Genomic DNA, 14,258 nt, shown 5'->3' on the forward strand with positions numbered 1-14,258 from the left:
CTACACCCTTTCATTTGGTCCTTGAGGATTTATGAGTGTGTCTTACCAGTCTACATGTTTTTTGTGGACTTGGAAAAGGCCTTCAAGTGTTTCTCCTTCTGGCAGTCAGTCCTGTGTGGGGTGCTTTGGGAGTATGTGGTATCAACCCACCAGAAAGAGGCCCCACAGATGACCCACGACACGCTGGATAGACTGTCTCGCCTGGCCTTGGAATGTCCCAGAATTCACCCAAAAGTACTGGATGAAGCGGCCAGGGACAGGGAAGTCTGGGAGTCCCTGCTAATTCTCTTTGTCTCACAACCTGACCTCGGATAAGCAGTAGAAGGTGGATGGATGGAGGAATTGATGCAAAGGCAAGTCAATAACACATTCAGAACCTCAGCAAGCATTCTCTACCTGCCTCCTACGCAGTAAATTTTGTTGAAGGAAGTAAGTTATCATATTCTACTGAAGTCATGAAGCTTATCCATCCATCCATTTTATTAGCCGCTTATCCTCACAAGGGTCCCGGGAGGGCTGGAGCCTATCCCAGCTGTCATCGGGCAAGAGGCAGGGTACAACCTGAACTGGTTGCCAGCCACTCACAGGGCACATGGAGACAGAGTACTGTCGCATTCACAATCACACCGAGGGCAATTTAGAGTGTCTAATTAATGTTGCATGTTTTTGGGATGTCAGAAGAAACTGGAGTTCCCAGAGAAAACCAACGTAGGCACGGGGAGAACATGCAAACAAGTGGGGGTGGGATTTAACCCTAGACCTCAGAACTTTGAGGCCAACACATTACAGCTTTGCACACATGCCACCTCATTTGACTTGTATTTTAAAAAAAAAACAAAGCCAATTTTAAGGTCTCTACTTTTTCTTTTTTGTAGGTGAAGTATCTTGATGGACCAGCTCCCTTCCCAGAGTCCACTGATAAAGATGTGCTCTATGTGAAGTTGTCCTGGGACACCAAGACTTTCAAAATGCTAGACTCACCTGTATTACCACCTTCCACCCCTCCTTGCAGTCCCAAACCCTCCCACACCAATTTATTTCCCAGCTCACCGGCTCTGTCATCTCGAAGAGTGCACCAACGAATTTTGTCGCCATCTGGCACCCCTGTCAAACAACGGGCCGCTTCAACAGAGGTCCGATACACCAAAGACACAAGCACAGGAAAAGTTGGCCCAGAAGCTGACTCAATGCATTCAGCCACCAAACTTCAAGCTTCAAAATGTCTAAGCAGTAAGAAAAGGAATTCGGCAGCCAGGATGCCAGGAGTCCGTAAACGGCTCAAGCTCTGCAGTGAGTAGTTCGCTGTTCAAAAATATGGACTATAACTTTGGGCAGAGTTACAGAAACTACCTTAAATTATTATATGACCATTGTTTAATAATCTTTTTCTATCGGCTTGTCCCATTAGGGGTTGCCACAGCGTGTCATCATTTTCCATCGAAGCCTATCACGTGCATCCTCCTGTCTAATACGCACTGTCCTCATATCCTCCCTCACAATATCCATAAACGTTTTCTTTGGTCTTCCTCTTGCTCTTTTGCCTGGCAGCTCCATCCTCAGCACACTTCTACCAACATACTCACTCTCTCGCCTCTGAACATGTCCAAACCAAGTCTGCTCTCTTGATCCTTGTCTCCAAAACGTCCAACTTTGGCTGTCCCTATAATGAGCTCATTTCTAAAACTATCCAACCTGTTCACACCAAGCAAAAACCTCAGCATCTTAATTTCTGCTACCTCAAGTACTGCTTCCTGTTTCTTCAGTGCCACCATCTCTAATTCGTACATCATAGCCGGTCTCACCAAATGCAGCCCTATGGGGGCACAAACCAGTGCAATCAATAGGCCGGTCCCAAGCCCGGATAAATGCAGAGGGTTGCATCAGGAAGGGCATTTGGCGTAAAAACTGTGCCAAACAAATATGAGCGTTCATCTAAAGCAGTTATTTCCAACCTTTATAGAGCCACGGCACATATATTACAATTGAAAAATCCCACGGCACACAAACAAAAGTAAATGTCACCAAAAATAGAACAAAAAAAATCAGATGGCAGGAAGTACATACAGTAATTAATCTGTCTGTCATTGTGCCTCACTGGCATAAAAAGATGAATAAATATATATTATTTCTTTGAATAAATGTTTTTTTTTTTTTGCAATTATATAAAATTGGATAACTTCCCATGGCACACCTGAAGAGCACTCACGGCACACTAATGCACACCGGCACACTGTTTGGGAATCACTGATCTAAAGAATCCCATACCGGATCAGACGTGGCCCGCCCCCGGCACTGCTAACCTGCAGGGCACGGGGGAAATTCAGCTACTGTAGGTCAAAGACAAAGAAGAGGAGGAAACCGGATCTGTTGTCAGAAGAAAAAGAGGAATGCACAGAGCCTACAACTGAGTGTAGGGACTTTGAATGTTGGGACTATGATAGGTAAAGCTCAGGAGTTGGTTGACATGATGATTAGGAGAAAAATTGATATACTGTGCATCCAAGAGAGCAGGTGGAAAGGTAGTAAGGCTAGAAGTTTAGGAGCAGGGTTTAAATTAGTCTACTACGCAGTAGATGGGAAGAGAAATGGATGAGGCGTTATTTTAAAGGAAGAGCTGGCGAAGAATGTCTTGGTGAAAAGAGTATCAGATCGAGTGATGAGACTAAAATTTGAAATTGAGGGTGTTATGTACAATGTGGTTAGCGGTTATGCCCCAAAGGTAAGATGTGACCAAGAGTTGAAAGAGAAATTCTGTAAGGAACAAGATGAAGTAGTTCTGAGCATCCCAGACGAGAGTTGTGATTGGTGCAGATTGTAATGGACATATTGGTAATTATTTCCAGAAGAGGGGGGAACAAATAGTGTGACCTACAAGAGCGGAGGTAGAAGCACGTAGTTGGATTATATGTTGTGCAGACGATGTAATCTGACTGACTGTAAAGTAGTGGTAGGGGAGAGTGTAGCTCGACAGCATAGGAGGGTGGTGTTTAGGATGACTCTGGTGGTGGGTAGGAAGATGAAGAAGGTAGAGCAGAGAACCATTTGGTGGAAGCTGAGAAAGGAAGAATATTGTGGGACCTTTCGGAAAAAGGTGAGACAGGCTCTCGATGGACAGCAGAAGCTCCCGGAAGACTGGACTACGACAGCCAAGGTAATCAGAGAGACAGGCAGGAGAGTACTTGGTGTGTCTTCTGGTAGGAAAGGGGAGGAGGAGACTTGGTAGTGGAACCCCAAAATACAGGGACTCATACAAGGAAAGAGATTAGCGAAGAAGTGGGACACTGAGAGGCGTACATCGAGATGTGACGTAGGGCAAAGGTAGCGGTGGCAAAGGCTAAACAAGAGGCATATGAAGACATTTACACCAGGTTGGACACGAAAGAAGGAGAAAATGATCTCTACAGGTTGGCCAGACAGAGGGATAGAGATGGGAAGGATGTGCAGCAGGTAAGGGTGATTAAGGAAAGAGGTGGAAATGTGTTGACTGGTTCCAGTAGTGTCGTAAATAGATGGAAAGAATACTTTAAGAAGTTGATGAATGAAGAAAATGACAGAAGGAAGAGTTGAAGAGGCAAGTGTGAAGGACCAGGAAGTGGCAATTTATTAGTAAGGGGGAAGTCAGAAAGGCACGACAAAGGATGAAAAAAGGGAAAGGCAGTTGGTCCTGATGACATACCGGTGGAGGTATGGAAGCAATTTGGAGAGATGGCTGTGGAGTTTTTGACCAACTTATTCAACAGAATACTAGCGGGCAAAAAGATTCTTGAAGAATGGAGGAAAAGTGTTCTAGTTCCCATTTTTAAGAACAAAGGCGATGTTCAGAGCTGTGGGAATTATAGAGGAATAATGTTGATGAGCCACACAATGAAGTTATGGGAAAGAGTAGTGGAGGCTAGACTCAGGACAGAGGTATTTGTGAGCAACAGTAGGGTTTCATGCCTAGAAAGAGTACCCAGATGCATTATTTGCCTCGAGGATGCTAGTGGAAAAGTACAGAGGTCAGAAGGAGCTACATTGTGTCTTTGTAGATCTAGAGAAAGCCTATGACAGAATACCAAGAGAGGAACTGTGTTGTTCTTCATGCGTCATCCTCTGATGTGACATACAAATATGTCAGAATAGTACAGGACATGTTGAGGTTCTCGCTCGGAGTGAGCAGGTTGGATAAGATTAGAAATGAGCTCATGGGGGCCAGCCAAAGTTGGATGTTTTGGAGATAAGATTCGAGAGAGCAGACTTCGATGGTTTGGACATGTTCAGAGGCGAGAGAGTCAGTATATTGGTGGAAGGGTGCTGAGGATGGAGCTGCCAGGCAAAAGAGCGAGAGGAAGACCAAAGAGAAAGTTTATGGATGTGGTGAGGGAAGACATGAGGGGAGTTGGGGTTAGAGAGGAAGATGCAGGAGATATGCTATGATGGAAAAAGATGGCACGCTGTGGCGACCCCTAACGGGACAAGCCGAGAAGAAGAAGAAGAAGATGGCCGGTCTCACCACTGTTTTATAAACTTTGCCCTTCATCCTGGTGGATATGTTTCTGTCACATAGAACACCAGACCTCTGCGAACTGTTCCACCCCACTTGGACCCGTTTCTTCACTTCCTTACCACACTCTCCATTCCTCTGTATTGTTGACCCCAAGTATTTGTTTAATAATGATGTAGAATAATGAAAACACAGTATTATTAAATAACTTGAGAAATCTGAAATGTAATAGCTTTTCACTTCGCTTACGTGCAAGTTCGGCATATTTCGCAGTTTTGACATCATAATAGGCCATTTACTTTAATCGTATAGATCCGATGATTATTATTATTTTTTTTTTGTTTGTTTTGCTGTTGTCATACAGTTTTGTACGCCTTAAACACTGGGAGCCAAATCCACCAGTCAACACATTTCCATCTCTATCCTTAATCACCCTTACCTGTTGCACAACCTTCCCATCTCAAGCCCTCTGTCTGGCCAACCTGTAGCGATCCTTTTCTCCTTTCATGTCCAACCTCGTGTACATGTCGTCATATGCCTTTTGTTTAGCCTTAGCCAACTCCACCTCTGCCCTACGTTGCATCTCAATGTATTCCTTTCACCTTTCCTCAGTCCTCTTTGTCCCACTTCTTCACGAACCTCTTTCCTTGTATGACTTCTTGTATTTTGGGTTTCCATCAGCAAGTCTCGTTTTCCCTTTTTCGATAAGAAGACACCGCAAGTACTCTCTTGCCTGTCTCTGATCACTTTGGCTGTAGTTGTTAAGTGTTCCGGGAGCTCCTCCTGTCCATCGAGAGCTTGTCTCACCTCTATACGAAAGGCCGCACAATATTCTTCCTTTCTCAGCTTCCAGCACATGGTTCTCTGCTCTAACTTTCTTTCACCCAATGTTCCTACCTCTTCTGTAGAAAGATGTTAACTACTGCCATTTCCATCCTTGTTGCAAAGTCCTCCACCATCTGTCCTTCATAGATCCTTTCCTGGATACCCTATTTACCCATCACTTCTTCATCCAGTGACCTACAAGAGCAGATGGGGAAGCACACAGGTGTCTTATATTTCGTACAGACGATCTAATCTGAAGGTTACTAACTGTAACGTGGTGGTAGTAGGAGGTAAGAGTATTGATCAACAGCATAGGATGGTGGTGTGTACGATGTCTCTGGTGTTGGGTAGGAAGATTAAGAAAACAACGGTAGAGCAGAGAACCATGTTGTGGAAGTTGAGAAAGGAAAAATGTTGTGCGGCCTTTCGGAAAGATGTTAGACAGGCTCTCGATGGACAGGAGTAGGACCCAGAAAACTGGACTACTACAGCCAAGGTGATTAGAGAAGACGGGCAGGAGAGTACTTGGGGTGTCTTGTGGTAGGAAAGGGGAGAAGGAAACATGGTGGTAGAACCCCAAAATACAGGACGTTATACAAGGAAAGAGATTAGATGTGGGACACCTAAAAGGACTGAAGAGAGGCAAAGGGAAAACCTTGAGATGCGACGTAGGGGAAAGATAGAGGTGGCGAAGGTTAAAGAGAGGCATATGACAACATCTACACAAGGTTAGACACAAAAGAAGGAAAAAAAGGATCTCTACAGGTTGGCCAGACAGAGGGATTGAGATGAGAAGGATCTGCAGCAGGTAAGGGTAATTAAGGAAAGAGATGGAAATGTGTTGACTTGTGGCAGTGGTGTGCTAAATCGATGGAAAGAGTACTTTGAGAAGTTGAAGAAAATGAGAAGGAAAAGTAGAACAGGCAAGTGTGAAGGACATGGAAATGGCAATGATTAGTAAGGTAGACGTGAGAAAGGCACTAAAGAGGATGAAAAATGGAAAAGCAGTTGATGACATACCTGTGGAGGAATGGAAGCAATTTGGGGAGGTGGTTGTGGAGTTTTTGACCAACTTATCCAACAGAATACTAGCGAGCGAGACGATGCCTGAATAATGGAGGAAAAGTGCACTTGTTCCCATTTTTAAGAACAAAGGCAATGTGCAGAGCTGTGGGAATTATCGAGGAATAAAGTTGAGCCACACAATGAAGTTATGGAAAATAGTAGTGGAGGCTCGACTCAGGACAGAGGTATTTGTGAGCAACAGTAGGGTTTCATGCCTAGAAAGAGTACCCAGATGCATTATTTGCCTGGAGGATGCTTGTGGAAAAGTACAGAGGTCAGAAGGAGCTACATTGTGTCTTTGTAGATTTAGAGAAAGCCTATGACAGAATACCAAGAGAGCAACTGTGTTGTTCCTGATGCGTCATCCTCTGATGTGACATACAAATATGTCAGAACAGTACAGGACATGTACAGTTGAGAAAAAACGTGTTTGAACACCCTGCTATATTGCAAGGTCCCCCCACTTAGAAATCATGGAAGGGTCTGAAATTTTCATCGTAGGTGCATATCCAGTGTGAGAGAAAGAATCTAAAAAGAAAAATCCAGAAATCACAATGTATGATTTTTTTTTTTTTTTTTTTTTTTTTTTTTCCCCCCTCGATTTGTGTGATATAGACTCTACGAGGTCATATCTTGCAGTCGTCCTGTCCCGTGTGCAGAACCCCCCGAAAGCATGATGGCACTCTTGGGATGGAACTCATCATTTGTCTTCCTCCAAACATGTTTAGTGGAATTATGACCAAAAAGTTCAATTTTAGTCTCATCTGACCACAAAACCTTCGCCCATGACTCATTTGTATCATCCAAATGGTCGTTGGTAAGCTTAAGACGGGCCTTGACATGTCCTGGTTTAAGCAGGGGAACCTTCCGTGCCGATGCATCATTTCAAACCATGACGTCTTAATCTATTATCAACGGTCACCTTGGAAACGGTGTTCCCAGCTCTTTTGAGGTCATTGACCAACTCCTATCGTATAGTCCTGGGCTGATTCCTCACCTTTCTATGAATCATTGAGACCCCACGAGGTGATATCTTGCACGGGGTTCCACTCCGATTGAGATTGACTGTCATTTTTAGCTTCTTCCATTTCCTAATGATTGCTCCAATAATGGACCTTTTTTCACCAAGCAGCTTGGCAATTTCTCCGGAGCCCCTTCCGGCCGTGTGGAGTTTTACAATTTTGTCTCTGGTCTTTGGACAGCTCTTTGGTCTATGTTACAAGTTTGAGTCTTACTGATAGTAAACTTGTATCAGTAAGTAAGGAGTTTGGAAGCTGGGTTCGTCGAGATGCAAAAGATCGGCACATGTTTTACTGCTATCTGTGCAAGCAGAGCTACCAGCTAGGAAAGATGGGCGTCAAAGCGCTGGAGTCGCACCGGGAAAAAAAGGAGACACACTGATTTGGCGAAGACTCTCATCTTCTGCTGGTATGAATATGTTTGTAAAATATAAAGATAGTGAAGCATCAACTTCAGGCAGTGGTACTAGCAGTGCATGCGCACTGACAGTTGTCCAGCCATCGACTTCAACCAGCCAGAAGTCAGGCTCTATAAACGTAGTTCAATACACGAAGGCGGACTCGTTAAAGGCAGAGATCGTGTGGACTTTAAAATTGATCTGCAGCCATTACAGTTACAAATCTTGTGAAAATAATTCAAAATTGTTTGCAGTCATGTTCCCAGACAGTGACATTGCTAAAAACTACCACTGTGGGGAAAGGAAGACTTCGTACCTGGCTACATTTGGCATCGCTGCCTACTTTTCATCTCTACTGCCTCAAAGCCAAAAAAGCCAGAATAGAGACTGACATATCTACGCTTATTGAGAAGGCTGACAGGCTGTGTGAGCTGGCAGAAGAAAAGAGGAAGCTGAGGTTTATCACCGAGCCCAATGCACTCAAGAGACAGAGCAAAGGACAAGAGAGCCTCTTGGGCACCTCTGCAGCAGCAAATAGAGGAGGCACTGGGTAGGCTCAAGGAGCTAGAGTAGGGGTGCTGAGACAGACATCAGTAGAAGACATTTGTGTATATAGTTGCAATTGTAGTTAGAATCAGTTTTTCTGTATACTGTTATGTGAAGACGTTGACAATGGTCATATCACTGAGAACTACCACAAGGGGCGACAGGTGATCACTGTCACAGGTACTGAGGTACTGGAACCTTTGATGAACCAAGAACAGCCGATGGCACCATTGGGTGAGTCTTTTTTCCTTACTCTTGATTTTCCACGATGGCCCTAAATTTTTCGTGTTGGCCCTAAATGTTTTCTGTTTCAACCCTAAAGTTTTCGTGTCAGCCCCTAAGAATGGCCCTAAAAAGCCCTTAAATTTTTTTGGTCCGACTGAGTATGAACCCTGCATTGTATAGTATATCATACAAGAGGTTAGCTAAAGAGTGGGATACTGAGAGGACCAAGGAGAGGCAAAATGCATACATTGAGATGAAGATGTAAGGCAAAGGTATTGGTGGCACAGGCCAAATAAGATTCATATGACAACATGTTTGCCATGTTGGAGACGAAAGGAGCAGAAAATGAGTTGTGCATGGTTCGTACGAGTCAGGGAATTTCTGGAATATCATGGAAAGAAACTTTGCCTCTTGGAAAGTCCGGTAAATAAAAAATACTTGGCTTGGGTCAGGGAACTTCATGGGATTTTCATTACCTGTGACTTGACTGGTGTGATTGCACTTGCAAACCTGCACAGTCGAGCATGAAAAATCACGCGTGTAAAATTTGTTACGAGTAGAAATACTTCGACATTATAAGCGCACATGAAAACCAATCCAGCAGTGAACCACAGCCTGACTTTTTTTTATTTATTTATTCATTTTTCAACACAGAAGCACACGGTCTCCTGATAGTTTAAATGACTCCACCCACCTTCGGCTCTTAAAGGGGTGCACTCATAATTACAAACACCTTCCACCCAGACAGTCGGGGCAGCATAGAGCACAGAGTTAGACATGCTGCTTGTGTTTACACTCGATAATAATGGTAAAAGTAAAAAAAAAAAAAAAGTGCTTTTCCTTTAATGAATCTCGGGTTATGTGAATAATAGAAGAAAAAGTGGTGCAACTGGATGAGATTTATTTTCCCCGTGGTACCGCGCTATCTTGAAGTTGAAAACTCTTTCCCTCTACATGCTTTAGGAAGATATAGTCTATATCTAGACCATCTACTGCATGCTTTCATCAATGGATTGACAATAGATACTGCTGTAAATTACGCTAGATTCTAACATTACATCATGATTGCTGACAGGAATGCTTGTTACAATGTATGCATCAATGTATTCAGCAACTTCAAAACATAGCGGGTATAATTGACCGTTTATGTTTATTCCTTGACAGGCCAGTGCATTTAACTTTTCTTCAGATTAAGTTTGTCAGATCAAGAAATAAATATCGTTTCATATCATGTTCTATTAATATCAGTTGAAATAGGAAATTATAATTTCTGAGTTTGAAATTTTTGTATTTTAGTGATGTATTTGTTTTTTTTTTTAATTTAAGTTATATTAATCTGTTAACAAAAAGTTTTAAAATGTTTTTTTTCCCCAATTTAGTAATATACTGGTATGTTATTTTTGAATTTTAATTTGCAGTTATATTAATCTGTTCATATGAAAAATCCTCAGTCATCGACATCACATCAGTATCATTGGACTAGCAGTATCATGTATTACTTTTATTTTTGAATTTATATTAATACAAGTGATGTACAGATTATATATGTATATAATTTATTTTTGTATTTTTTTTCTCTTCATAATGGATTTCAGATTCAAATTGAGCATAAAAACAACAGCAACAATGAAAATCTGATCAAATCAAAATCCTGCTCTTGAGCATTATCTTGCTGCCATGACCATGATCACCCTCTAATCAATTCAGACTCAACGTCACAATACTCCTTAGCCTTATACCTTACCTTAGCCTTTTTAATCTCCCTACCCACTACCAGAGTTATCCTACACACCACCCGCTTATGCTATCGAGCTACACTCTCCCCTATCACTACCTTGCAGTAAATAACCTCCTTCAGATTACATCGTCTGCACAAAATATAATCCATTTGCGTGCTACTACCTCTGCTCTTGTAGGCCACTCTATGTTCCTGCCTCTTCTGGAAAAAAGTGTCCACTACATCCATTTCCATCCTTTTTGGAAAGTCCACCACCATCTGTCCCTCAAAGACACATTACTTCTTCATCGCCAGTCTCCTTCACCAACATGTCCATTACAATCTGCATCAATCACAACTCTTTCTATTTCATCTCTTGGTCACATCCAACCTGTGGGCATAGCCGCTAATCACATAATGCATAGCACCCTGAATTTCAAATTTCAGCCTCATCACTTGATCTGATATTCTTTTCACCTCCAAAACATTCTTAGCCAGCTCTTCCTTTAAAATAACCCCTACTCCATTTCTCTTCCCATCTATGCCATGGTAAAACAATTTAAACCCTGCTCCTTAATTATCTAGCCTTACAACCTTTTCACCTGTGCTTTTGGATGCAAAATATATCAACCTTTCTCCTCAATCATCTTGTCAACCAACTCCTGAGGTTTTCCTGTCATTGTCCCAACATTCAAAGTCCCTACACTTATTTGTAGGCTCTGTGCATTCCTCCTCTTCTGCCGACGAATCCGGTTTCCTCCTTTATCTTGTCTTCGACCCACAGTAGCTGAATTTCCTCCTACATCCTGCAGGTTAGTGGTGCCAGGGGCAGGCGTTGTTAACCCAAGCCACAACTGATCCGGTATGGGATTTTTTTAGATTAATGCTCATGTTTGTTTGGCACAGCGTGTCGTGTTCCAACTACAGAGGGATAAGACTCTTCAGCCTCCCTTGTATGGTCTATTCAGGTGTGCTGGAGCGGAGGGTGCATTGGGTAGTTGAAGCTCAGATTTAAGAGGAGCAGTGTGGTTTTTGTCCTGACTCTCAGCTCAGCTCTTCACCATCAGCACCCCGCCCAACCACTTTACATGTTTTATGAACTTCGACTTCGACCATGTCCCTCGAGGTGTCCTATGATGGGTACTTCAGGAGTACGACACGGGCTGTTCTGTCTCTATATGACAGGTGTCAAAGTTTGGTCCGCATTGCTGGTAGTAAGTCGCTCGTGTTTCCAGTATTGCTTCTCTACCTTTTGCAGATTGTTTCGATTGTCTTAATCAAGCCGGGGTCTCCATCTTTCACTGTAGCGATTTTTAGCTGAGTGTGAGGTGGCTGGGATGAGAATCAGCACCTCTAAATCTGAGACCATTGTCCTCAGTTCGAAAATGGTAAAGTGGGTTCTCCAGGAAATGGAGGACATCCTTCCCCAAGTGGAGGAGTTCAAATATTTTGGGGTGTTGTTCATGAGTGCGGGAAGAATGGTGGATTGTTGCAGCGTCTGCAGTCACGCGGACTTTGTATTGGTCCATTGTGGTGAAAGAGCTAAGGCGAAATGCGAAGGTCTCTATTTACTGATTGAGCTGTGGCCCTATCCTCACCTCACCTATGGTCAAAAGCTGTGGGTTATGACCGAGAGAAGCGCAGGGTGTCCGGGCTTTCCCTTAGAGAGTGGGTGAAAACCTCGGTCATGTGGGAGTGACTTCGACTAGAGCCGTTGCTCCTCCGCATTTAGAGGAGTCGGAGGTGGCTTGGGCATCTGTTTAGGATGCCTCCTTGACATAACTGGAGGAAGTGGCTGTGGAGAGGGAAGTCTGGGTTTAATTGCTAAACTTACTGCCCCCGTGAGCTCAGATAAACGGTGGAAAATGGACAGCTGGAGAGTAATGAAGGCTACACACATTACAGAAGTATTTGCTGACCGACAGTATGGTTTCATTCCTAGAAAGAGTATCAGGCGCATTATTTCCCTTGATGCTAATGGAAAAGTACAGAGAAGGTCAGAAGGTGCTGCATTGTCTTTGTACATCCAGAGAGAGGCTATGCTAGAGTATATATAAATATACATATATAAACGTCTGAAGTGGCAGAGAAATATTTTAGAATCGTACAGGACATGTATGACGGCAGCATAACAGTGTTGAGGTCTGTTGTTGGTGTGACAAAGGAGTTTAAGGTGGAGGTTGGACTGGATCAGGGATCAGTGCTGAGCCCTTTTGTGTTTTGGTGGTGGATAAGGTGAGAGATGAGACATGAAGGTAGTTTTTGTTGTTAGAAGGATACACGAGACTGGCTTAAATGGAAAAGGATGACATGCAGTGGTGACCTCTTATGGGACAAGCCAAAAGGAGAAGTAGTTCACCTTAGTCTTCCCGATTCCGTAATTTATGTAAAAATACAAAAAATAAGTCTTTGCAGGGGCATGAGGGATCCCACAACCCCCCACCCTCCTCTCCTGACATACATACACAAACACTCTCACAAATGCACTTTTTTTTGGGTGAGCTTTTTCATACCTTTGGTCTTTCCATGTCTTACTGCAGGTCCAGAGAAGAAGTCAATGCCTTTCAGTGATGTCTTGAGTCAGCTGCTGGATGAAGATGTAGAATCAGAGTTGGAGTTGGCTAAGAGGTTCGTGGCCTCTCGCCCTCAGGTGCTGCATCCAACCTACAACCTTACCCCATGCCGGAAGATCCACACAACACCTGTCGACCCAGAATCTCTCTCCCAAAAGTCCCCAGTTTTAATGATTAACAAACTGTCTGCCTGTGAGATAGACAGTCCTCCATCAAAAAACAAAGCTTTTTTATCCATGTGAGTCTGTTGTTCATCACATTTGAATTTTTATATTGGATTATTCTTTTTTCAATACGTTTTTGACCTGAAACCTGGCTGACTGGATATGAATCACGACATGCTGGTGTTTCCTGCAGTCCTCAGCAGGTTGATAACTTGTTGCATAATATGGCTTAGTTAATGCACTGACCAAAACGTACAGAATTCAGGGAAAACTCTAAGATGCTGTTGATAGTAAACAAAGAAAAAGAGATAATGAGATTATCCTATGATTTTTCTAAATCTAAAATGCTAATAGAGAAAAGACCATGAGACAAAAACGATTATAATACTAAAAAGGTAAAATAAGATGAGATAAAAAGTGAGTAAGTTGCTAAAACAGGCTGCCAATTCTCAGTACCCTGGAAATAGTGATATGCCATAAGGGAGCAGAAGTGAGTCAATATGAAGTGATCTGCTTGATTGTAGAGTGAACCCTTGTTACTCGTTGGACAGAGAGACTGAGCCTTGTTGCGAATGACAAATCTGCAACTAATTGACAACACTCCCCAAAAGGCTTATACTGTAATTTCTTATGTATCATGCGCAAAATTTTCCCAAAATATTTTCACAAAGGTAATAGAGCACATTATATTTCGGTATATATTGAAAATTAAAATCACTTTGTACAGTCATATAAAGATAAATAAGATGGTAATAAAGATATACATTTAATTTCAATATGATATTCAATGTTTTATGTTACGCATTATGTATTACGGTAATGTGCGCCGCCAAAGTGAGATTCCTGTCCTGCTCGTGGAAGTTTCCAATTTTACGATCATGAGCGTAGTATATTTGTTGTAACTGCACCAAAACATATAAAACTGCTGTCCGTGAGTTTATTTTAACTTAAGCTAAGACAAAAGATGTCGACTACAAGTTATGCAGCCGCTTTTAAAAGAAAGTCATTGCTGCTGAAGTGGGCAACTGAGAAGCAGCCCAGCTTTCAAAGTGGCTGAATCGAATGTGAGATTGTGGAAGATGACGAAGGAGAAAATAATTCATCAAAAAGTATGGAAGAGTTTTGGGATGTGGATGGTTGCACAGTTCCCAAAGATGGAGGAAGAGCTTCTACCGATTGTAGCCGAACGGAGGAGTAGCTGGTACAGATTGTAGCCCAATGGAGAAATAGCTGCTACAGATGC

The 14,258-nt window shown here is 42.8% G+C and overlaps 1 protein-coding gene across 4 annotated transcripts in view; it reads left to right on the top strand.

Annotated features, from left to right (window-relative positions):
* orc1 (origin recognition complex, subunit 1) overlaps window positions 1-14,258 on the top strand; it is a 116,065-nt gene that overhangs the window by 43,982 nt on the left and 57,825 nt on the right. For 3 of the 4 annotated variants that reach the window (XM_061825621.1, XM_061825623.1, XM_061825624.1), the window contains 2 exons: window positions 876-1,290; window positions 12,819-13,089. In XM_061825621.1, coding sequence (XP_061681605.1) covers window positions 876-1,290; window positions 12,819-13,089 — 686 coding nt within the window. The remainder of the gene's footprint in view (window positions 1-875; window positions 1,291-12,818; window positions 13,090-14,258) is intronic. The other variant, XM_061825622.1, reaches the window with a different exon arrangement.

The sequence above is a fragment of the Syngnathoides biaculeatus genome, chromosome 7, assembly GCF_019802595.1.
Source record: "Syngnathoides biaculeatus isolate LvHL_M chromosome 7, ASM1980259v1, whole genome shotgun sequence".
Taxonomy (NCBI): Eukaryota; Metazoa; Chordata; class Actinopteri; order Syngnathiformes; family Syngnathidae; genus Syngnathoides; species Syngnathoides biaculeatus.